At 35.6% G+C, this 24,578-nt stretch overlaps 1 protein-coding gene across 1 annotated transcript in view; it reads left to right on the top strand.

The window, feature by feature from the left end:
- Positions 1 to 24,578, top strand: part of CNTN3 (contactin 3) — a 340,550-nt gene that overhangs the window by 276,808 nt on the left and 39,164 nt on the right. Inside the window, exons 14-16 of the mRNA XM_033210477.1 lie at positions 22,676 to 22,793; positions 23,672 to 23,830; positions 23,930 to 24,079. Coding sequence (XP_033066368.1) covers positions 22,676 to 22,793; positions 23,672 to 23,830; positions 23,930 to 24,079 — 427 coding nt within the window. The remainder of the gene's footprint in view (positions 1 to 22,675; positions 22,794 to 23,671; positions 23,831 to 23,929; positions 24,080 to 24,578) is intronic.

The raw sequence follows: 24,578 nt of genomic DNA, 5'->3' as shown, positions 1-24,578 counted from the left end.
TTTAATGTATTTTTCAGCTCTCAGTGGTAGAAAATAATATCTTTGAAATTGATCCTTTGTATGATAATACAAGTGGCCACTTTGACTTGATTTATTTCATAGAATTATTTGTGTGTGAAGACTAAAAGTTTGAAAACAGCAGCTCTTTATAACTATGTAAACGATTTTTATGTAAAGGAAAGCACTCATTCCCCAAACAACTTCTGGTAGTATTCTGAGTTTTTAAGCATATCCCCATTGGACTGTATTACACATTTTGCATCTTGTCCAAATTCAGAGCATCAGCTGACTTGAAATAATTATTAAGAGAATATACCCAGAAACAAATTCACAAAAATGGGGATCAGACCAGAGGAATTATTATTTATCTTGAACCCCTATCTTTGAAGCATGACTCCTCCCATAATGTTATTTGCTGATGAAGAAACAAGAATTCCCCGATTCCAGCTGGAAAAAGGGGCAATGCACAAAACTGTTGATGTGTAGGTATTTGCCTGACTCGTCATTTTACTCAATCAGGCAAATAAAGGCTCAGTTCCTGCTTAAAGTGCGATTGATGTCCCAGGGCTGTAATTATCAAGTACAATATTTATGAATATGAATGGTCCAAAGCCATCCCCAGTGGAAATCCTGTAAGGTAGACTTAAATTTACAAGAATAAGTCAAAGCAAGCAACATGTGACTTCTTGTACTAAAGCCCATAAAAGCAGCAGAATTAAAACAAACCAAGGCTATAAATGAAGTGACATAAAGGAAAATATATGCAAATATTTATTATGTAAATATAACAGAAGGAGAATGCAACAAATGTTAATTTCCAACAAAGAATAATTCGTAACAAATCTTAAAAGCAAAAAGGATTAATTTATTTTGGAAAAATTTCTTTTTACCACGAAAATATAATAATACCTCAAATAATGTATGATTAAAACATATCAGGTCGAGAAGAAAGATCTAGTAAGAAATAAAACTGTGTAGACTTTGAGAGCTCTTCTTTCAACTATCAGTAGATCAATTTGCTAAAAATAGACAAAGATTATTTTGATACTGTAATTAATTGAAGTAACAGAAACATACGAAAAAATAGTCCTACAGATAGAAAATACACACTCCTTTTTTTTCTTTCCACACCTTTGCAAAATTTGGCTAATAAAAATAACAAAACATAAAGGAGAAAGAACAGATAAAATTCATATAATATCAAAAAGCAAACTGATAATCTACAGAATATACCAATGAAGAATAAAGAGAAAAGAAAAACTAAAATTAGACATTAGAAAAAGAATATAAAATATAAAAAAGAATGTAAAAACACAAAGGATTCCATATTCAGGTCATGTATATGAAATTCCAATTAAATGGACCATTTCTGCAGAAATATAAATTATCCAAATTTAAATTTAATTAATTTAAAATAAAAATGAAATTAAAATTATCTACTTAGGTAAATTAATTATTATGAAAACTTGCAAATCAATTTTCCACCTCCTCCAATAATAAAGATTTTAGGGCTACATTTTACTGGTAATTTTTGATTTTCAAATTTTAAGAAAACAGATAAATGTTCTGTGTTATGTAAACTATTTGATAACATTAAAAGTGTGAAATATTTTTAATTTATTTTGTAAGTCTAGCATATTCCTATGAACAAAACCTACCAAGAGAATAAATACTTAGTAAATACAAACCGATTTCATGAATATAGTAAGAAAACTTTTTTTATTTTTATTTTTATTTATTTATTTTTTTTCTGAGACGGAGTCTCGCTCTGTCGCCCAGGCTGGAGTGCAGTGGCCGGATCTCAGCTCACTGCAAGCTCCGCCTCCCGGGTTCACGCCATTCTCCTGCCTCAGCCTCAAGAAAACTTAAGGGAAATTTTAGCTAACCAGATTGAACATTATATTCAAAGATTAACCCTGCCAGGCGCAATGGCTCACGCCTGTAATCCAGGCATTTTGGCAGGCCGAGGCAGGTGGATCACCTGAGGTCAGGAGTTCGAGACCAGCCTGGCCAACATGGTGAAAACCTGTCTCTACTAAAAATACAAAAATTAGCCAGGTGTGGTGACACATTCCTGTGATTGCAGTTATTCAGGAGGCTGAGCCAGGAGAATGACTTGAACTTGAGAGGCAGAGTTGCAGTGAGCTGAGATTGTGCCATTGTACTCCAGTCTGGGCAACAAGAGAGAAACTCTCTATCTCAAAAAAAAGAAAAAAAAGAAAGATTAACCCTTCATAAGCTACTATAGTATATCCCAGGAAATGTACATACATCATATCAATAGATCTCATAAAACAAACCACAGTATTCTCAATTGATACTAAGATGACATTCAATAAAAATAATGACCAGTTACTGACTTTTAACTTCATTTTAAAATAGGAACAGAAACGTACTTCTTCCACATCCCAAAAGTGTCTTTAAAGGAAAAATACCCGAAATATTTTTATTTAAATCATCAACAAGATGAGACTACACACAAATACCATTTGGACATGCTTGGGTCAATGCAATAAAGTGTGAAACAAATAAAAGGGGACTTTGAAAATAAGGAAACAAGCATTAATTCAGGACAAAATCGTATTAGGGCTACTCAAAACCCAATAGTATCAACTCTAACTTTTTTTTAAATTAATCGCTTCAGTCAACTGCTTGGATACCAGGTAAATTGCAAAAAATAATAGCTTCCTTAAACCTAGATAAGAGGCTATTCATAGCTTTCTTGCAACTAATTTTCTATAGCACTGTGAGGTGAATAGAGTAATAATTTATTGTATGTTTTCAAATAGCTAGAATACAGGATTTTGAATGTTCCCAACACAAATAAATGCTTTGAGGTGATAGATGTGCTAATTATTCTATATATCATATACATATATCTAAATATTACATTGTAATGCATAAATATGTACAATTATCATGTGCCTACTTAAAATACATATTAAAAATTTTAAGTAATAGTTTTCCTTTGTATCAACAATAACCAATAAGAAAATATAACAGGACAAAACCTCCCTGAAAAGATAGATAAATTCATGTTAATAATTTGCACAAGAAGTATGTGAGGCCTACATAAAAGCACCTACAATACTTTCTAAATTTGGCCAGAGATAGAAAGAGAGATATAATGACAGACAGAGAGGGGGAAAGAAACATGAAATATTCAATATTTCTAGATGAAATGAAACAGACATACATTACAAGGTTTTAATTTGTCCCAGGTTTTTCCAAAACTTTAAAATACTACCAATCAGATCTCAGTTTAAATAATTCTGAGAGTACTTAGAGTAAGAAATCAAGTAGGGATAAAAATAGTTAATAGCATTTTGAAAGACAAGAGTGATGATGCCTCATCATTAATTTCCAGAGAATATTCTGGGGGTATTTGCTTAGGTAGGAAATTACTAGAGCAGATTGGTGTGACACACATATAGTTTCATCATTCCAAACTCTGAAACAGCATGTTAGCATTTGAAACCTATGCCTTTCTTTTATATACCGTTGATCTTTATCTCTGTCTCAGTTACGTCATCTGCAAAATTGAGATGTTGATCATACTTTCTTTAGAGGTATTTGTAAAGTGCCAAGGACAACAGAAGTTAGCTCTTGTGGGTCATTACTACTGCTAGCAGTAGTGGTAGTATTATTTCTAAATTGTTCCCCAGGAAAGCTGCAGCTATTTTTGTTCCCATCAGTACTAGTAAAGGGGCCCTGCTTCCCCATATTGTTTTCCGCACATGAATTTTTCCTTCATTTTTCTTTAATTTTTGACAACAGATGGCTGAGACCCCATATCTCATTACCACCAACTTCTCATTTATCAGATTAATGAGATTGAAAATCTCTCCATTTGCTTATTAGGAATTTGGATACTGAGGAAAGATTGGGAATGACTCCTCCACATCAAGAAAATTGGGAGTTAATACTGACTCTTGTGAAATACAATATTACTTCTGCAGAGAAGAGCAAGAAAAGCTAACTTTTATTTCCAGCTAGAGAGATTCACAACAAAACCTAGTTGCCTTGGATTATTTTATAGGATATTAATTTAAAAGAAAATCTAGCATAGGGTAACATTCAAAAGTTATAAAACAAAATGAAAACTGCTTCAAGACAACTCTCAGCTAGATAAAAATTTTTTTTGGCCAAAGACAAAGTAATGAAATTTACATGTGCATGTCAGATTTTGTTTTTATTTTTAATAGACACGCAACAATTGTACATATTTATGGGGGTCAAACTGATATTTCAATACATGTATTAATGTGCATGTATCAGATTGTTACCTCCTTCGTGTGTCCTTTGAAGAGAATTCTTTGGGGCAGAGCAGGAAATCTCACTTACACACAAATTCCCAATGTATATACTAATTGTTTTCTCTCACAGTATAGGCTCCATCTTTCACAGAGGGCAAATTTTATGTCACTTTTCTGTTAACTTCGTCTGTTACATCACTCATAAAATATATTTTTTCATTTTCAAGTAATCAAACAAGTCTATCTTCTTCGGCTAAGAGTTTTCATTAGTTTTCTTGGCTCAAGTGGGATATAAAGTTGGGAGAATTTGAGGAGAGACAGAAGATTTTAGAACCAATGTTCATAAGGGTTACAGAAGACTATTTTGGGATGTTAGAGAGGTTATGCCTCTGGGAGAGGAACTTGGAAAGAAATACAGATATTTAAAGAAAACTTCTGGCAGATTTTGCTGCAAACTTCATCGTGTTTACCACAAGCCTTCAATAAAATTGTATCACTTGACAATTCTTAGAACAGTTGGATTTGGCCGAGCGTGGTGGCTCAGCCTGTAATCCCAGCACTTTGTAATCCCAACCAGCCTGGCCATGATGGCAAAACTTATCTCTACTAAAGATTCAAAAATTAGCTGGGCAAGGTGGCACACACCTGTAGTCCCAGCTACTCAGGAGGCTGAGGCAGGAGAATTGCTTGAACCCAGGAGGCAGAGGTTGCAGTGAGCGGAGATTGCGCCACTGCATTCCAGACTGCGTGACAGAGCAAAACTCTAGAAAGAAATACAGAGAGAGAGAGAGAGAGAGAGGAGAGAGAGAGAGAGAGAGAGAGAGAGGAAGAGAAGAGAGAAGAGAAGAGAAGAGAGAAAGAAAGAGGAGTTGGTTTGAGAGAGTGTGGGTTATCTGTGTTATTAATATCTTATGAAAGAAAGAGGAAGGAAGGAAAGGAAGGGAGGAAAGAAGGAAGGAAGGAAGGAAGGAAGGAAGGAAGGAAGGAAGGAAGGAAACGAAGAGTTGGTTTGAGAGGGTGTGAGTTATCTGTTATTAATATCTTAGGATATACTGGAGTTCCACTATTGGAATTCATATTGAAAAATGTAAGATATCACCAAAGAATTACTAATGTGTATGTTTATGTACATGTAAGTATATTTGTGTATATACCAGCATACAAATATCCAAATGCAGTAATATATGTTTTGCTAAAAATCTCTGAAAGTTCTAAGAGAGGCAGTAATAATTCATTTGATATTGCTTATAATTCCTTCAGTTCCTCCAAATTTTAAATATACATAACAGATATTTACCTGCATCTGTGATTTGCAAATTAAAAAAAAAAATCTCATCGGTGAGAGGCTGAGGCTGATGTTGACTGGTGAAAAGACCTGCAGTTTATAATTTTGGCTTGTTTTGTTTGACAAAGGCTGACAGGATTAAGGTTCATTAATACATCTTACAAAAGGGGACTGAAGTAAAAAAAAAGGGGTAAATGCAATAAATTCAATAAATAAACAAATCACGTCTAATGAGAAAAATGGTATCTGCTGATGATAGCTTTCTCTTCACTCATGCTCGCTTAGGTATTTTTTAATGGCCTCATTGAGATGTGATTCCCATACCATGCAATGTATCCACTTAAAGTATAAAATGCAGTGGCTTTAAACATATTCACAGAGCTGTACTTTCATTGCAATAGTTAGTTTTAGAGTATCTTTATTATCTCAAAAAGAAAGTTCATATCCCTTAACCATAACTTTCCAAATCCCCACCCTTCACCCCCAGGCAGAGGCAACCACTGATCTACTTTCTCTATATACTTATTTGCGTGTTTTGGACATTTCATATAAATGGAAATATAATATGTGATCATTTGAGATGGACCCCTTTTAAAAAAATAAACTTTATTTATTACACAGTTTCTAAGGTTCATAGCAAAATTGATCTGAAAGTACAGAAAGTGCCCATGTACCCCCATCCTTTCACACACACCCTCCTTGACTATCAACATCCCATACCAGAGTGGGACATTTTTTATAATCTGGGAACCTACATTGACACATCATTATCACCCCAAGTTAACAGTTTACATTGGAGTTCATTCTTCATCTTATCCATTCTATTGGTACAAATGTATAATGGCATGTATCCACCATTGTAGTATCTCACAGAATAGTTTAACCGCCCTAAAAATCCTCTGTAGCCTACCTGTTCATTCCTTCCAGCCCTCCTAACTTCTGGCAACCACTAATCTTTTTATTGTCTCAATAGTTTTGCCATTTCCAGAACGTCATATAGTTGGACTCATATAGTATATAGCCTTTTCAAATGGGCTTCTTCGTAATATGCAGTTAAATTCCTCCACGTCTTTTCATGGCTTGATATCTCAGCTCATTTTAGTGCTGAATATTATCCCAGTATCTGGATGTATCACTGTTTATTTATCCACTTATCTACTAAGGGAAATATTGGTTGCTTCCAAGTTTTGGCAATTATTAATAAAGCTGCTATAAACATCTATGTGTAGGTTTTTATTATACATAAGTTTTCAGTTCATTTTGGTAAGTACCAACATGATTGCTGGATCTTATGGTAAGAGTAATGTTTAATTTTGTAAGAAACTGCTAGACTGTCGTGCAGAATGGCTATAACATTTTGCATCCCCACCAGTGATAAATGAGAGTTCCTGCTACTCTATATCCTTGCCAGAATTTTATGTTGTCAGTGTCTGGATTTTGGCCAATCTAATAGATATGTAGTGATATCTCATTGTTTTAATTTGCAATTCCCTAATGAAATATGATGTTGAACATATTTTTGTATTCTTACTTGCCATCTGCATATAGTCTTTGATGAAGTGTTGGTTCAGGTCTTTCGCCTGCTTTTTAATCAGGGTGTTCATTTTTGTATTGGGAAGTTTCAAGATATTTTTCTATATTTTGTCTAACAGCCCTTTGTCAGATTTGTCTTTTGCAAATCTGTTCTCCAAGTCTATGGCTTGTCTTCTCATTCTGTTAACATCACTATTTTTTTTTAATTGAGTCACCCAGGCTGCAGTGCAATGCCACAATCTCAGCTAATTGCACCCTCTGCCTCCTGGATTCAAGCACTTATCCTGCCTTAACCTCCCAAGTAGCTGGGACTACAGGTGTGTACCACCATACCCGGCTAATTTTTGTATTTTTAGTGGAGACGGGGTTTCGCCATGTTGGCCAGTCTGATTTCTAACTTCTGACTTCAGGTGATCCGCCCACATTGGATTCACCATTGAACCCATCTGGACCTGGTGCTTTCTGTTTGGGAAAATTATTAATCATTGATTCAATGTATCTACTATATGTAAGACTATTTGTGTTATCTACTTCTTTCTGTTTAACTTTTGGCAGATTTTATCTTTCAAGGAATTGGTCCATTTCATCTAAGTTCTCAAATTTGTAGACACAGCATTGTTCATAGTATTTTTTATTATCTTTTAATATACATAAAGTCTGTGATGATGTTTCCTTTTTAATTTCTGATATTAGTTATTTGCATCTTCTCTTTTTTCTTTTTTTTTCTTTTTTTTTGTGCAATATAATAACTTGTCCTTTATTTTGAAGGGAATGTCCCAACATGCCTGAGACCAGTGAACTCCAAAGAACTTCATGGGTATAGCAGGCTCTAATATCTTTACAATGTTTATTTCCCTCACTCTGGGGAGTATGTTTCTTATTAAGACATCTAGAGTACTTGCCACTTTTTACTCATTGGGTCCAATTTACATGATGTCATCAATAGAGTACATTCATGTGATTTTCTGCAGAGTGCACAGATTGTTCATGCCCCTTCATATTGTGATAGAGGATCTAGTTCTGCAGCAATACCATTAATATTTACTTATTTACTTGTCTACATCAAGTGAATGCAAAGTGCTTCTGATCTCCTTTCCTTTTTTTTTTTTTTATTATACTTTAAGTTCTAGGGTACATGTGCATAACGTGCAGGTTTGTTACATATGTATACTTGTGCCATGTTGGTGTGCTGCACCCATCAACTCGTCAGCACCCATCAAATCATCATTTATATCATGTATAACTCCCCAATGCAATCCCTCCCTCCTCCCCCCTCCCCATGATAGGCCCCAGTCTTTTTTTCTTAAGTAGCCTAGCTAGAGATTGATTGATTTTGTTGCTCTTTTCAAACAATCAGCTTTTGTTGATTTTCTTTGTTGACTTGCAGTTTTCAAGTTTATTCATTTTTACTCTGATTTTTTTTTACTCCTTTTAATTTGGATCTGATTTGCTCTATTTTTCCAGTTTTCTAAAGCAGAAAGCTTAGATTATTGGTTTTGGCTCCTTCTTTTTGCTTTTATATGCACTCAATGACACAAATTTTCCTCTAGGCATAGCTTTGACTATAATCTACAAATTTCGATAAGTTGTATTTCTGTTTTTATTTAGTTCAAAATCTTTTTTTAATTTAAAAACATCTTTCATTGAGATAAAATCATATAATATATACACATTTTATTTTATTTTTATTTTTTTCAAGTATTATTTTAGAATCAGTGGGCACACATACAGGTTTGTTAAAGGTATATTGCATGATGCCAAGGTTTGGAGTATTTGAATCCATCACCCAGGTACTCAGTATAGTACCCAATAGTTCTTCAACCCTTGTGCCCCCACTCTTCCTCCCTCTTGTATTCTCCAGTGTTTATTATTCTTATATTTATGTGCATGTATACCCAATTTTTTACCACTTATAAGTGAGAACATCTGATATTTGGTTTTCTATTTCTGTTAGTTCACTTAGGGTGATGGTTTCCAGCTACCTCCATGTTGCATGCAGCTACATCCATGTTGCTGCAAAAGCCATGACTTCATTCTTTTTCATGGTTGCAGAGTATTTAATGGTATCTATGTACCACATTTTCTTTACCCAGTCTCCCACTGATGGGCACCTGGGTTGATTTCATATCTTTGCTATTGTGAATAGTACTGTGGTGAACATATGGGTGCATGTGTGTTTTTGGCAGAACACTTTATTTTCCTTTGGTTAGGTACCTAGTAATGGGATTGCTGTGTTACTAGTAATGGGATTGCTGGGTTAAATGGTAGTTCAGCTTTTCCTTCTTTGAGAAATCTCCAAAATGCTTTTCCCACAGTGGCTGTACTAATTTACATTCCTACCAACAGTGTATAAGTGTTTCCTTTACTCCACAACCTTGCCAACATCTGTTAATTTTTTTACTTTCTAACAAAAACCATTCTTACTGGTATGAGATGGTATCTCATTGTGGTTTTGATTTGCATTTCTCTGGTGATTAGTGACGATGAGCATTTTTTCATATGTTTTTTGGCCACTTGTATGTCTTTTGAAAAGTGTCTGTTCATGTCATTTGCCCACTTTCTACCAGGGTTATGTTTTTGATTGTTGATTTAAGTTCCTTATAGATTCTGAATCTTAGACATTTATTGGATACATAGTTTGCAAATATTTTTTCCTGTTCTGTAAGTTGTCTGTTTATGCCCTTGATCATTTCTCTTGCTGTGCAGAAGCTCTTTAGTTTAATTAGGTCCCACTTGTCAATTTTTGATTATGTTGCAATTGCCTTTGAGGACATAGTAATAAATTATTTGCCAAGCCAGTATTAAAAAGAGTATTTCCTATGTTTTTATGGGGTATTTCCCTATAAAATATTTTCATAGGCTGTTTCCTAGGATTTTTATAGTTTCATGTCTTACATTTAAGTCTTTAATCCACCGTGACTTAATTTTTGTGTATGGTGATAGGGAAGGGTCCAGCTTCATTCTTCTGCATATGAATAACCAATTATCCCAGCACCACGAGAACTTTTTCAATTTCACTTGAGAATTTTTCTTTGATCCATGTGTTATTTAGAAGTGTGTAGCTTAATCTCCAAGTATTTGGGGATTTTCTAGCTACCATTCTGTTACTGATTTTTGGTTTAGTGTGGTCTGAGAGGAGACATTGTATGATTTTTTATACATTTACATGTTTAAGGTGTGTTTTCTAGCCCAGTATGTGGTCTTTCTTGGTAAACATTCCATATGAGCTTGAGAAAAATGTGCAACCTGCTGTTGTTACTAGAAAGGAATCCCTATCCAGACCCCAAAAGAGGGTCCTTGATTCTCACGCAAGAAAGAATTTAGGATGAGTCCATAGAGTAAAGAGAAAACAAGTTTATTAGGGCAGTAAAGAAACAAAAGAATGGCTACTCCATAGGCAGAGCAGCCTCGAGGTCTGCTGGATGACTATTTTTATGTTTGTTTATTGATTATATGCTGAACAAGGGATGGATTATTCATGAGATTTCCAGGAAAGGGACAAGAACGTCTCAGAACTTAGGGTTCCTCTTCCTTTTAGACTACATATGGTAACTTCTAGATGTTGCCATGGTATATATGAACTGTCATGGCACTGGCAGGAGTGTCTTTTAGCATGCTAATGCATTATAATTAGGGTATAATGAGCAGCAAGGATGACCAAAGGTCACTTTTATTGGCGTCTTGAATTTGATAGGTTTCAGCTGGCTTCTTTGCTATATTTTGTTATCCCAATGGGATCTTTGTGACCTGTATCTTGTGTCAACCTCCTGTCTCACCCTGTGACTAAGAATGCCTGACCTCCTAGGGTTGCAGTACAGAAGGTCTCAGCCTCATTTTACTTTGGCTGTATTCAAGATGGAATCACTCTGATTCAAACGCCTCTGACACTGTTGTTGGATAAAGTAGTCTATGGATGTTCATTATATACAATTGAAGACACTATTGAGATCAACCAAGTCTTTACTGGTTTTCTGCCTGTTGGAGCTGTTTATTTTTGATAGAGAGGTGTTGGAGTCTCCAAATATGATACTAGATTCCTCTGTTTCTCCTTGAAGTTGTGTCAGCATTTGCCTTACATATTTTGATGCTCTGTTGTTAGGTACCTACACATAAAGAATTGTTACATCCTCTTGGAGTGTCCCTTTATTATGTAATGCCCCTCATTAGCCCTGACAACTTTACTTAATCTGAATTCTGCTATATTTGAAATTAATATGGCTATTCCTGCTATCTTTTGATTAGTACAATCATAGTATATATTTCGCTGTCCCTTTTAATCTATGTGTGTCTTCATATATAATGTAGGTTTTTGTAGACAGCATGTAATTGTGTCTAGGCTTTTTGATACATTCTGGCAATTTCTATCTTTTAATTGATGCATTTAGATCATAGATATTCAATTAATAATTGAGATATCTGCATTAATTTCTATCATATTTCTTACTGTTTTCTATTTTTTAATCTTGGTCTTTGTTCCTTTTTTGCTTTCCTCACTTCCTGCCATTTGTGGTTTGAGAATTTTATATGATTGCATTTTCTCTCATTTCTTAGCATGTTGCTATGTCTAAATATTTGTGTCTTCTTAAAATTTGCATGTTGAAATCCTAATTCCCAAGATAGTGGTTCTAGAAGGTGGAGACTTTTAGAAGTGAATAGGTCATTGGGGCAGAGCCCTCATGAATGGGATTAGTGTTGAAAGAAATTAAAATATTTTCCCCAAAATATATTTCTTTGACATTTTTTGAAATGAGTACTGCTTGGCTGTCTCCACAAAAGTGGCTTTGCAAAGCTGTTGTAGTAAATGGGGAAAATTTGGATCTCTAGATAATCTCCATTAATGCAGCCATGCCCCTTTCCCTTTCTATGTCTTTCCCCAGATCCAGGAGAGATTGAGGGTCTGATACATTTAGAAGTCTGAAATGAAACATGTATCATCTATTCTGTCTGAAGGAGGCTTCATGTACATACAAGGCCAGCTTTGCCATCCAGACACTTCTCCCACCTTCCATAACCTGTTTTACTAGAATCTGAGCCATTATTCTTTCTGTAACCTCAAAATGGCATATAAATTTCTGTGACTCATTTGGCAAATGGGTCTTCATACAGAAGACTCCCATGTATGCACAAAAAACAAATTTGTATGCCTTTTCTCTTTTAATCAACTGCCTCATGTCAGTGATTTTTAAGCAAGCATTTAGGGAGCTGAGACTCTATGGCTCCCACACCTTTCTATGGAAAAAGTGTTTTTTAAAATTTTCACTTCTTAAAAAATTCATTTTTTTATCTTTCATTGTCTGTGATATGCCAGGTTGTTTTGTTTGTTGGGTTTTGTTTGCTTGTTTTAGTTTCAGTGACTTTCTGTTTTCTTGGGGGCATATATTCTACTTGGTGTTCTCTGTGCTCCCTAGACCTGTGATTTTGTATCTGACATTATTAGAGTAAAACTCTTAGTCACCATTGCTTCAAAAATTGCTTTTTTTCCTTTCTCCCTTTCTTCACTTTGTGACATTTCCATTATGTGTATGTTATACCCTTGGTAGTTGTTCCATTGTTCTTGCATATTCTGTTCTGTTTTTTTAGTCTGTTTTTCTCTGTTTTTTAAGATTCTATTTTTGTATCATTGAGCTCAGAAATTTTTTTTCTCAACCACGCCCAGTCTATTAATAAGCCAAAGTCATTCCTTATATCTGCTACAGTGTTTTCAATCTCTAATCTTTTGTTTTGTTTTTGATTCTTAGAATGTCTCTCTGCTTGCCTTATCCATCTGTTCTTACATGTTGTTTATTTTTTCACTAAACCCCTTAACACATTAATCATAGGATTTTAAAATTCCTGGTCTCATAATCCCAGCATTCCTGCTTTATCTTACTCTTATTCTGATGCTTGTTCAGTCTCTTCAAACTATGTATTTTTGCCTTTTAGTATGCCTTGTAATTTTTTGTTGAAAGGCAGATGTGATGTACTGGGTAAAAGGGACTGTCACAAATAAGCCTTTAGTAATGTAGTGGTAAGGTGTGAGGGGGAGGGAAATAATTTTATAGTCCTTTGAGTAGGTCTCAGTCTTCTAATGAACTTATGCTCCTAAACTGTGAACTTCACCAGTGCTTCTCAGGCTTTTTCCCTTCTTACGTGGAACAGGATGGCTAAAGGGGCCTGTAGTTGGCTATTTTCCTCCCCTCCTAGACTCTTAGAAAACCCCAGCAGCTTAGGCTGTAGCTGCTGAGGGCAGAGCATTTTAAGAACAGAATGTTCTAACGTATCTCAAAATGGTCTGTTTTCTCCGCCCAACTACCAGAAACATGAGGGGATTTTTTTTTCCAATATTCTCTGTGAGGACCCCATAGAACTCTCTGAGGTAAAATGAACACAAGTGTACAGCACCCCCTATGATTGGCTCTTCCTGGAGTTTTAACTCACAGAATTGTCCACACTGAACCTCCAGCAATTACTCAATTATAGTTCATGTTTTCATCCCCTAGCAATGGTTATCGGGGATGTTTCTACTCCAAGTTGTGATTGTCTGTATCCACCTGTCTGTCTGATTAAGGGGAAGCCATCTGCCCCATGACCTCACTTTTCTGCCAGATCTAAGAATTCGTTGTTGATTTTTCAGTTTGTTCAGCTTTTTATTTGTTGTTAGGAAACAGTGACATAATGTAAGCTCCTTACATGCCCATCAGAAACCAAAAGTCAGGGTAGCTGGCCCATTTTTAAAATTAGGTTACTTGTCTCGCTCTTACTGAGGTGGAACTGTTCATGCTGGCTTAGATGGTATGCTGGAATTTCAGAAAGAAAATCATTCTACTTTGCAAGGCATGACATTTATAACATTTAATTGATCTGAACATGATTAAGAAAGTGAATAATAAATGGTTCATTTGGGGTTACTTAAAATTTTAAACTCAAAGACTCAGCAATTTTAGGTGGATTGAGTTTTCTAAATTAGTTTTATAGAAAATATTCTGATTTTATAAACCTTTTTTTCTTATCCTAACTTTAAAATTTTAGATCATGCTCTTTACCAGAAAAATAGTCTATTGATAGTCACAGTTGATATCAAACCTAGTCTTTCCTTCTTTATCTTTTTCAATATGACTTTGAGATGAAAAATTCACACTTCTGAAGTATCAAGAGAATTGCCAGACTACATTGGTCTGTGATTGTAATAAAAATAGTGTTATCTCTTTGGGAGCAACTCTCCTGGGAGAGGATATAAATTTATTCTCTCTGAGCCATTGGGAGCTCTTTCTCTGGTTTACACACAGGCTACTGACATAAATCGAAGGGTGTCTAGTCCAGAGTTTTGCTTTAAATAAATAAATAACCTGTCTTGAATTCTTGCCACAGTCAGCTCAAAGGAGCCTGCAAGGATGAATCTTGGTGAATACCCTAAACGCACTGTCCTGTCTCCTTCAGATCTTGTAAGAGGATCCCAAGAAATTGGCAGAGTATAAGGGAACCTTTCCCTTTGGTCCATATAGGTCACCGCCCAAGGCAGAGGCAGTATGGCAGGTGCAGAATGGATCTGGAAGGCTGTGGCAGATTGTGTTTTCCAAAGATGGCTGCAGCAACATATCTTATCCAATATGCTCTTATTACAGCACGACTTTGACACTGCTCCCTATGAAGTAGTAAAATCTATGCCTCTCCTCCTGAAACTTAGTATACTTTTGTGAATGTCTTGACCAATACAAAACAATAGGAGTGATACAGTATGATTCCTGAAGCTAGTTTCTAAAAATGCATGCACTTCTACCTTGTTCCACTAGCACAATTACTCTTGGTATCCATCCACTATAGTATTAAGAACCCCACGTGACTGTGGACAGATCCTTCTCAATAGGAACAAAGGTCCCAGCCTGCTGGTCCTGCTGAACTCCCAACAGCCAATGCCAACTTGCTGGCCAAGTAAACAAGCTTGCCAGTCTCTAATCAAGCCATCCCACCTAGTCAGGTGTCCAATGGAGATGAGTCCTCAATGGTACCTGTTCAATGTACACATTACTGAACAGAATAAATGATCATTTTTTAATCCACTAAGGTTTGGGGTAATTTGTTATATAGCAATAGCAATTGAAACTCAAGTAAATGTAAGGCGTTTGGCATAACATGATCAAGTTTCTATGAAACAATGGCTCTTTATTCCTTTATATCAATGGGTTTCTTTTCTCTTACGTAACATTCATATCATTCTACAAGAGGCAGATCTACTCTCTATACTTGCAATACAAAGGTAAGACAAAAATAATGAGATTGGATCTACAAGTTAAACTGTTACTCAGAGTAAGCTCTTTTGACTTGAAATATTTTAATTCAATGCAAGAATTGTCACATCAATCAAGAGTAATCCTAGAATGACTGAGGTTGATTAGCAGTAAATTTATGTATGTATCTATAGCAATTTATCACCGTGTTGAATTATGTCGATGACTATTGCTTTTAAAATTATGACGAGCACACCAAGGCAATGTCATGTCAAGGAAATGAGCCTTGGGCTTGACACATAGTACCTATTTCACAAATACTAGTTTTCTTGCCCATCTCTCAAGGTGAAAATATGTATAAGAGTATTACTTTCAGCTTATGAGTTCAGCAGTATATAGTACACCTAGATATTAGAGTTAGGAGAAATCAGAACAATTATCTGAAGCCTTTTATACCTTCCAAGAAGAGTAAACATAAGGAATGTAATATCCCAAGAGGTTTAATAATTGTTTTTACCCTAACTGCTCATTAGAATCACCTACAGAGTCTCCTCTCTCTAGCCCATTTTAATTTTTAATTGTTCTGGATGTGACCTAGGTGTTTCTGGTATTTTCTTAAAAAGATTTCCCAGGTGAATTTACAGTACAGCCAGCACTGAGAACTAATGGGTTTAGCAAACTGGATAGCACAGTGTTTTTCAAAACACAGACTCTGTACTCAACAGGTGGCATTAAATAATATAACATAGAATGAGAGAGTTTTTCTATTTTCAATTGTATTTCAATCATTTAGATTAAATCAAAGAGAATGGCCAAGGCGGGTGGATCACTTGAGGTCAGGAGTGCAAGACCAGCCTGGCCAATATGGTGAAACCCTGTCTCTACTAAAAATACAAAACTTAGCTGGACATGGTGGCACATGCCTGTCATCCCAGCTACTCAGGAAGCTGAGGTGGGAGGATCATATGAACCCAAGCGACAGAGGTTGCAGGGTGCTAGGATCGTGCCACTGCACTCCAGCCTAGGTGACAGAGTGAAACTCCATCTCAAAAATAGATAAGTAAGTAAATAAATGGTTAAACATGATATTAGGCCTGTCATTAGCCATTTTCTAATACTTGCTAATCTTTAATTAACAGAGCAAAAGTCTCTGGCTCAGGGACTTTGACCGTGTCCAGCTTAGTGAGTATTTAAATTATTTCGGACAGTGTCTATTTATATAATTTTCTACTCATTGTATTAATTTTGCTAGGTAACTATTATTTTGGTGAGCAGATTTCCATTTAGGATAAGAATATACATTTTATATGTCAATTCCCATATTAAGTTGAAGAAAGTTAATCAGTTTAAGAAAAAATTAAATAATAATAGAACATTTGGTACTAGGATATGGCAAAAACAATTGTGAAGACGTGACTCTAATGAAGACGTGACTCTAATGAAATGTAGAAAACACTGGGTTAAGCTTGCTGGAACAGCAGACTAGGCATCCTGAGATCACCAATTCCTACTCCATCAAAATCAACACCACTGCCCAGAAAAAAAAAAAAAAAATTCCCTAGTTGTTTTTATATGAACTTGATGTTGAAATTAAAAAGCTGATACCTTTGAGGCACCGCAGGCACTTAATACAACCTAAAATATGCATGAAGTGCCTTCAACCAAGTTTTTGTGATCTTTGATGTGTCACTCTTTTGAAACACTTAAGATGGAACAAGCTGGGTCTCAAAATCCTGTAATGGAGCAATTATTCCAGGTTTATTGGTTCCCAAGAAAGTAGAGCAAATTTTGATATTAACTGATTGCATCTTACCTGTCTTAAATATCACCTGTTCAGACAACCATGTGACAGTTGAAATTGTTAATCAGTCAGAAAAATTAAAACTGTTGACAATGTTAGGGCCTGTTTTCATGTTTCAGTGGCTGCCAATTCTTTCTGCTTTTTGGATGAGTAGCGTCCATTAGTAACGAAGGTGAACTTGATGTAGCCGTTTGGCATTGGTGGGGACAAGGTTTAATTTGTGTGGTCAAAAATGCAGAGGTGGGCCACATCACCACCTATTCCTTCAGGGACACTTAACAGAGGAAAACACCAACCAGGTTCCAGAAGGAACTTATAGGTTCGACTGTTTTCAAGGCACCTGGAGATGATTTACATGTAATGTCAGGGTTTGGAAGGCAACCCAGTGAAGGGATGAATGATTAATATTGGAAGCGCTGCAATAACAGGCTGTGTAAAGTGATAAAAAAAAAAAAAAAAGAGGACTGCCTATTCAACCTCAGTTCCAAATAGCCGTCAAAATGTAATATTTTTTCTTAAACTGGAAAATTGTGCTTCTTGGCAGTCCAGCGGCAGCATTTACATTGAGAGTGCTTACTAGGGAATTCGTTTTTTACTTATAATTGATTGTACTGAAAGTTCATACAACATTTGTAATGTTCAAGAGGTTCCCCTAATTCCAAAGTTTATTTTAAACCTTGATTTTAGCAGGTGGTAGATATCACAATGTATTTTCAGCCTACCTGTAATTAGTGATGATCTTTCTGCTTATTTATTTTTATCTGGTATGGGTTATCAAATCAGGTAGTGTTTTTGTTTTTTTTTTTTCTTTAGTGCAGAGTGGTTTTTAAATTACATAAAAAATTCCATTAGTATCATCATCTAAGAAAATACAGGGGAAAAGTTAATCAGATCGTCTCCTATTTCATTTGATGCACAGTGGATTTCCTTTTAGCATTTATTTCAACGATGCTTTGGCATACAAATCCATTTACTGTTAATACCTGTAACATATTATGGAAATATGATTTTTTTTCTAAGAGAAACCTATATGATTAGATGGACAAATAATTGAGTAATAAAGTAATTCTAACTAAGTTTAGTAGATATTGTAAAAATACAAGAAAGAAAAACTATTACTGTCATTAAGATGTAAATAGGATCTTGAAGTCAGCTACAGTGAACTTTTTATTTTCTGGGGACAGACTAACAATTTGTGGATTAACTCTACCCCTGCCATCCCTATCCCATGCCCACCCCATTCAGCTCTCCTTCTTGAGTTACTCAAATAAACCATGTTCTTACCTACCTTAGGTCTTTGCACATGCCTGAGTATCCTAGTGTAGTTTATTTTTTTACCCACTTTTCCTGGACAACTTCTGCTCATATGCTAAATCTTAGCTCCATGAGCAGTTCACTGAAGTCCCAGAAAGTTCTAGATTCCCCCAATGTACTTTGAGTTTGCGTTACATTATAATTTTACATTGATTTGTGTAGTCATTTCATTAATGCCTGTCTTCCAACTCTATGCCCTATGAACATAAGGTCTGGTTTTTTTTCTTGCCTTCAGCATTGTGTTCCCAGCCACTAAAGTAGAATAGTTGCTTTATAGACAGTTTTTGAATGAATGATCTTATTTTTAATAGGTGATGCTTTGGAAAAGAAACTCAATTTGTATGACTTAGAGGATCATATCCTGCTTCTTACACTCAAATGTAAAATACTGGAATAGACCTCTCTTACTTCCAAAAACTCCTTTCCTGAGTAAATTGTGGACAGCATCATAGAAAAAAAGATGTACTTTCTGGGAAAAAAGAATTACACTAGTGGGCTTTGAGGGGAAGTTTTAAGCAAAATAGAGATATGAGGAGAAGAAAATAAAGCTATGAATTTGCACCTTCTCAATTCTGGTCCTTTCTGCTTGAGGAGGTGGGGGGAAATGAAGTCTCGGAAAATAATGCAAACAAAGACAAACTAATTTAACAGATAAGCTATTTTTTATTCAAAGTATTATTAATGTTTCTAAGAATTTATCCAAAGATGGTTAGTGTTGTGTTATTTGAATTATTTTATACTTTAAAGAATGGCAAATATGTTTCTTATTATTTCTAAATATTAGATGCAAGTATATTTATAAATATGGTAAATAATCCATCGAGTACTATTTCATCCCATTTCAACTAATTTTACCGAGTTTATTTTTGGACATTTCTCTCTCATACCCTTTATCACATTTAATTAATAACTAACTATATTCTCTAACAATGATAAATTAATGGGGAAAAGAATTAGTTTGATATAAGTGAAACTTCTTTTTGGAGTTTCTTTTACCTTTTTTCTTTTCTTAAATGCCTTAGAATACTCAATTGCATCTTGATAAGAAATGATAAGATATGCTAATAACATTTTAATTAAAGTACTCTTATTAGATGTTTAATTCCCGTGAAAGAAGTTGGAGTTTAGAATTACAGTCATGTTACTTGACTTCTACCATCTATGACCCTATTGAAAGCTGAGCATTTAGGGGTATAGTTGTGCATAATCATAACTGCATTTTGGTAAGCATTGTATTCTACCAAGAAATGCACAAGTCATAAGAGGATAACCCAATAAATTTTCACAAAATGAGCACACTCAAGTGACCAGCACTGAAAACAAGAAACAGAAGATGACCCACATCCTAGATGTCCTCATGGTGCTTCATCCCAAAACTACCATACCTCCACAGGTAGCCACAATCCAGCCTTCTCATATGATCAGTCATGATCACATACTCCTTTCCATCTGGTTTATATCCTTCATGCTTTTGAAACTCAGCCATGTTGATCTATGTAGTTGCAATTCATTCATTTTCATGGCCTAATAGTATTTTGTTAAACGATTATTCCACTACTTATTTGTCCACTTTACTGTGATAGGGTAGTTTCTATTTTTAGCTAGTAGGGATAATAACTATAAACATTCTTGTAAATGTCTTTTGGTAGACAGATGCATGCCATTCTGTAGGGTATATACTTAGGAATGGAATTGATGAGTCATAAATTATATGTATGTCCTGCCTTCGTAGATGCTTCTAAACAATTGTCCAGAGTAATTGTACCAATTTACATTCCTTTCAGCAGTAAGAGTTCCAGTTCTACATCTTCAGCAGAACTTGGAAATGTCTGTCTCTTTCATTTTGCCATCGTCTAGTCATGGTATATGCCATGTGACTTTAACTTTTGTGAATTATACTTTCTAAATTTGTAAACATAACTTGTTTCACATGTTTATACCACCTTTTTACCCTGACTTGAGTTTACATCCTAGAGAGCAAGGGCCACGTGTTAGACACTTTTCTGTCCTTGAATGAATCTAACATAGCAAACAATGCATGTACTTTTCTTAAGATAAATCTTATCTCTGTGTAGTGCTCCCTTAAAAGATCATAGAGTAGGAGAGAGAGAGCATTAGAAGAGGAATAATGCAAATATATTTTATTGATAGAGACAAAAAATAATGAGAGAATCTCTCTTATACTCTGTCAAATTTTATTCTCCATTTATGTATTCATACACTCAAGTCCATGTTGGGGCTGAAAAAAATGGTTTCCATTTCAACTCGTTTTAGTTAATTGCTTCCTTTTTCTACTGTGCAATGTAAAAGGATAATTAAAAATTATATTTCCCCTGACTACATTTCTTTAGGAAGATGGCTTCATTTTTTATGATGCAGGTATTTCTCTCTCTTCACCTGTCAGTGCCAAGAGTTAATGGAAGTCAGAAGTCCACCACCAAACTTTTCCTTACTCCTTCTAGAAACAAAGCCAGCCATTGTGCCTAAAAGATGTATCCAGATATGTGAGGACATGAAGTCCCGATACAATTCTCTTTTACCCAGATGCATTCAAAATGAGCAAATAAAGGTTGGCAAGAATAAAAAGCTTACCCCAATGCCTTGGATGGCATTTTCTACTAACAGTTCTTCACTGAAAATAAGAGATTTCTATAGAAATGATAATCAACCTCCTGTGAGTATATGGAGCTCGTAAAACCTGAAGAGTTTCTAAAGGTCAGCAAGCATTAAAGGTTTTTGTCCTGGGGATACATTTCTAAATAACCCTAGGAGAAGGAGAGGGAGACAGGGAAAGAAAAAAGTTTTTTAACTTGATGAAAGTAAAACATGCAAGCTTAACAGTTTCTGGATTATCATTTAATTACAACCATCAATCATTTCCCATCTGTCTTCTTCCAGTCCTCACAAATTTCATCTAAAACTATACAGTACAACTAACAGAGAATATGTAACCCATTAAGAATCCTAAAGATGGGAAGCAATATTTAAGAAATTACCCTATAGAAGATTTTAGGAAATTCCCTAAAAATAGGATAATAGAATTCATCTTGCTCTATATACTACAAAAACTCAAGACTAAAACTTTTCTTTTAATTAATAAGATAAACGCTACTTATTGCTTCTTTCTCTTTACCAGACATGAACTGATGATCATTTTCCAAGGGCTTTGGTTTTGAAATCATTTTATTACAAGTCATATTTTTACTAATGTGTGAAACTGACTTGCAGTTAGTCATTTTATTAACACAATTTTACATTCTCTTTAAATGAGGTCCATTTAACATTGAGCTTTTAGAAATATATTTGCTCTGTTAATTAGCTCTTGGGGAATGCCAGCAAATGTCTTTAAGGACAGCTGTTATTATTTTTTATTTTTTTGGAGGGGAAGACAGAGTCTTGCTCTATCACCCAGGCTGGAGTGCAGTGATGTGATCTCGATCTCAGCTCACTGCAACCTCCACCTCCCAAGTTCAAGTGATTCTCGTGCCTCAGCCTCCTGAATAGCTGGGATTACAGGGGTGCACCACCACACCCAGCTAATTTTTGTATTTTTAGTAGAGATGCGGTTTCACCATATTGGCCGGGCTGGTCTTGAACTCCTGACCTCAAATGACCTACCCGCCTTAGCCTTCCAAAATGCTGGGATTACAGATTTGAACCACCGCGCCCCGCTAGCTGTTATTTTTAAGGTTTAAAATGTTTTCATTTCTTCTTCTTGAGGGGTTCATGCTTTCATGCTGACTGTCCCTAACTTCTGCAGCCAAGGAATTAAACAGCTTTAGGCTTTTTAAGCTCCAATGTGTTGAGAAAAGTGTTTCAACCGTGGTAATCCCCTTGTCGTGCTGCATTTATCTCCCACTAGATACCCACATGCGTTCCTCTTCTTCTCAGGCAGATAATTGCAAAGGGGTTGGGACTAGAGAAGAGAGTTGAGCTGGTGCTGAGCAGTGAATATAAAAAGAAGTGTCACCCTGGTGGAAGTAAATAGACTCTGAGACTGTAATCTTTGCCCTTATTTATTTTCGAAACCATAAAGCCCAGGAGGAAGGTTCTTGTTTATTTGGCTACAGAAATCTTTGACTGCAGTCATGTATGGTTTTCAACTTGTTTTTATTTCCATACATTCCATTGCAGCAATCTACTCTCTTATACCACCTTGATTTGCTCCCTAAATACAGTTTTCATTGCAATTTGTTGTTTTTGGCCAAGACTTCAAAATTCTTTTTGTTTTTTTTTTTTTTTTTTTTAATAATGGTGCATTCATTACCTGTTTTCCCAACAGAGTTCATCTGGTGATTTAATGATCAGAAACATTCAACTGAAACACAGTGGGAAATACGTTTGTATGGTGCAAACGGGGGTGGACAGTGTTTCATCTGCTGCTGACCTCATAGTAAGAGGTAAAACCTTTATGCCTCCTTGAGTTTGTAACTTCACATCTTAACAGCTTTCCTTACTGGAGGAAAAACCATGATGAGATAGTATGTGAGCATACAAGTTATAATATTGATTTCATCCCCCCCACATAGACCTGAGAATATGACAATAAGGGTGAGTGCTAATTCAAAGAAATAAAAATCTCAACTCTGCCCTTCAAATAGCTCTCACTGTAATTGGCATTCCACAGCTGCTGCCAAGCTGATGTGTTTTTGAGCATGTCATTAATTCAGTGATTGTATTTAATTTGAGAGAGAATATTGTGCAGTGTGTTTGCTTCCAAAATAATCAGGATTTGGGAATAATTGTATGTAGGACAATTTTCTAAAAATAGAAAAAAAGTATCAGGATTATTCAGAATGACTGGGAAAATTTGCCAACCTGAGCTGCTGTCCAGGATACTGATTTGCTACTGGGCTGACAAATGACCAGAGTACATCATAAAATAAAACACATCTAGGTATCAGATTGGGAACTACAAAGATACACCAGTGGATTAAAGGGAAAGGTATCACACCAGGAGTAAAGGACATTGAATTTGGAAAGGTACAGGAATCCTGCTGAACAGAGGCTTTTAAAAGTGAATATCATCTGCAATCAGAGAGTATTACGGTTTGGGAATTACTGCCTCACATCTAAATTTAAGATCTAACAACAGAAATGGGGGGTAGAGGGAAGTAGTTGTTCTATTACTAGGTAAATGGCCTTTGCCCTAAGTGCTTTGGAAATTGGGAAAAGTCAGAGACATTGAAGTGGTCATGTGACATTCTCTTCTCTTTGACAGGAGAAGATGACATTTATGTAAATTGCTACCCAATGTTTCCATGTGTGCCTTTCTTAGGTTCACCTGGACCACCAGAAAATGTGAAAGTAGATGAAATTACAGATGCAACAGCCCAACTCTCTTGGAAAGAAGGTAAAGACAACCATAGCCCAGTTATATCGTATTCCATCCAGGCTCGGACACCTTTCTCCGTGGGTTGGCAAACTGTCACAACAGGTAAAGGGGGAGAGGCAGAGGTCATCTGCACACATACAAATGGATTTCAAGTCAATGCTGAAGCATGAAGACTCTTACCTCTCAAATATTCCTTTGTAGTGCCTGAGGTCATCGATGGGAAAACACACACAGCCACTGTAGTTGAGTTAAACCCATGGGTGGAATATGAATTTCGGGTTGTAGCCAGTAATAAAATTGGAGGTGGAGAACCCAGTTTACCCTCAGAAAAAGTAAGAACTGAAGAGGCAGGTTAGTGTTTTTGTTTTCTGAGTAATGGGTTAATAGATTTCTGTGTACTTCCATTACCCTTGGCCCTGAACTCCAGGCCAGCAGGGGGTCGGCCTCAATAATCCATTGCTGCAATTATCTGACCTTTCTAATGGCAGAACTGGCCATATGGCATTTGTCAAAAGAAACACGTGTAAGTGATTCTGATGTAGTGTGACATTTCCAAGAGTTCAGTCCATTGTAAACGATCATTAGTGCATGTTGAGTGAATACGTTTTTGTCACTTAAGGTTATAATTACTATCTGACATAGTTACCCTGTTAACAAGGGAAGTGCTGTTTTCATTTATAACAAGCATTGACAAATTGGTAGGATAATGACATTTGTGAGTTCTGCTGCTAGGAAATCTCATTTGCCACCAAGCTCAGTGAAGGAGCTTAAGCAATTGATGAATAGGTATGTTTTGTCACTTCAAGTGTTGAATTAAGAAAAAATCATTGATAGGAATTTCCATGTGAGA

This window comes from Trachypithecus francoisi, unplaced genomic scaffold, assembly GCF_009764315.1.
Source record: "Trachypithecus francoisi isolate TF-2019V2 unplaced genomic scaffold, Tfra_2.0 Lachesis_group0, whole genome shotgun sequence".
Classification (NCBI taxonomy): Eukaryota; Metazoa; Chordata; class Mammalia; order Primates; family Cercopithecidae; genus Trachypithecus; species Trachypithecus francoisi.
Note: the sequence above shows the minus strand (reverse complement) of the source record. Positions and strands in the feature narration are given on the sequence as shown.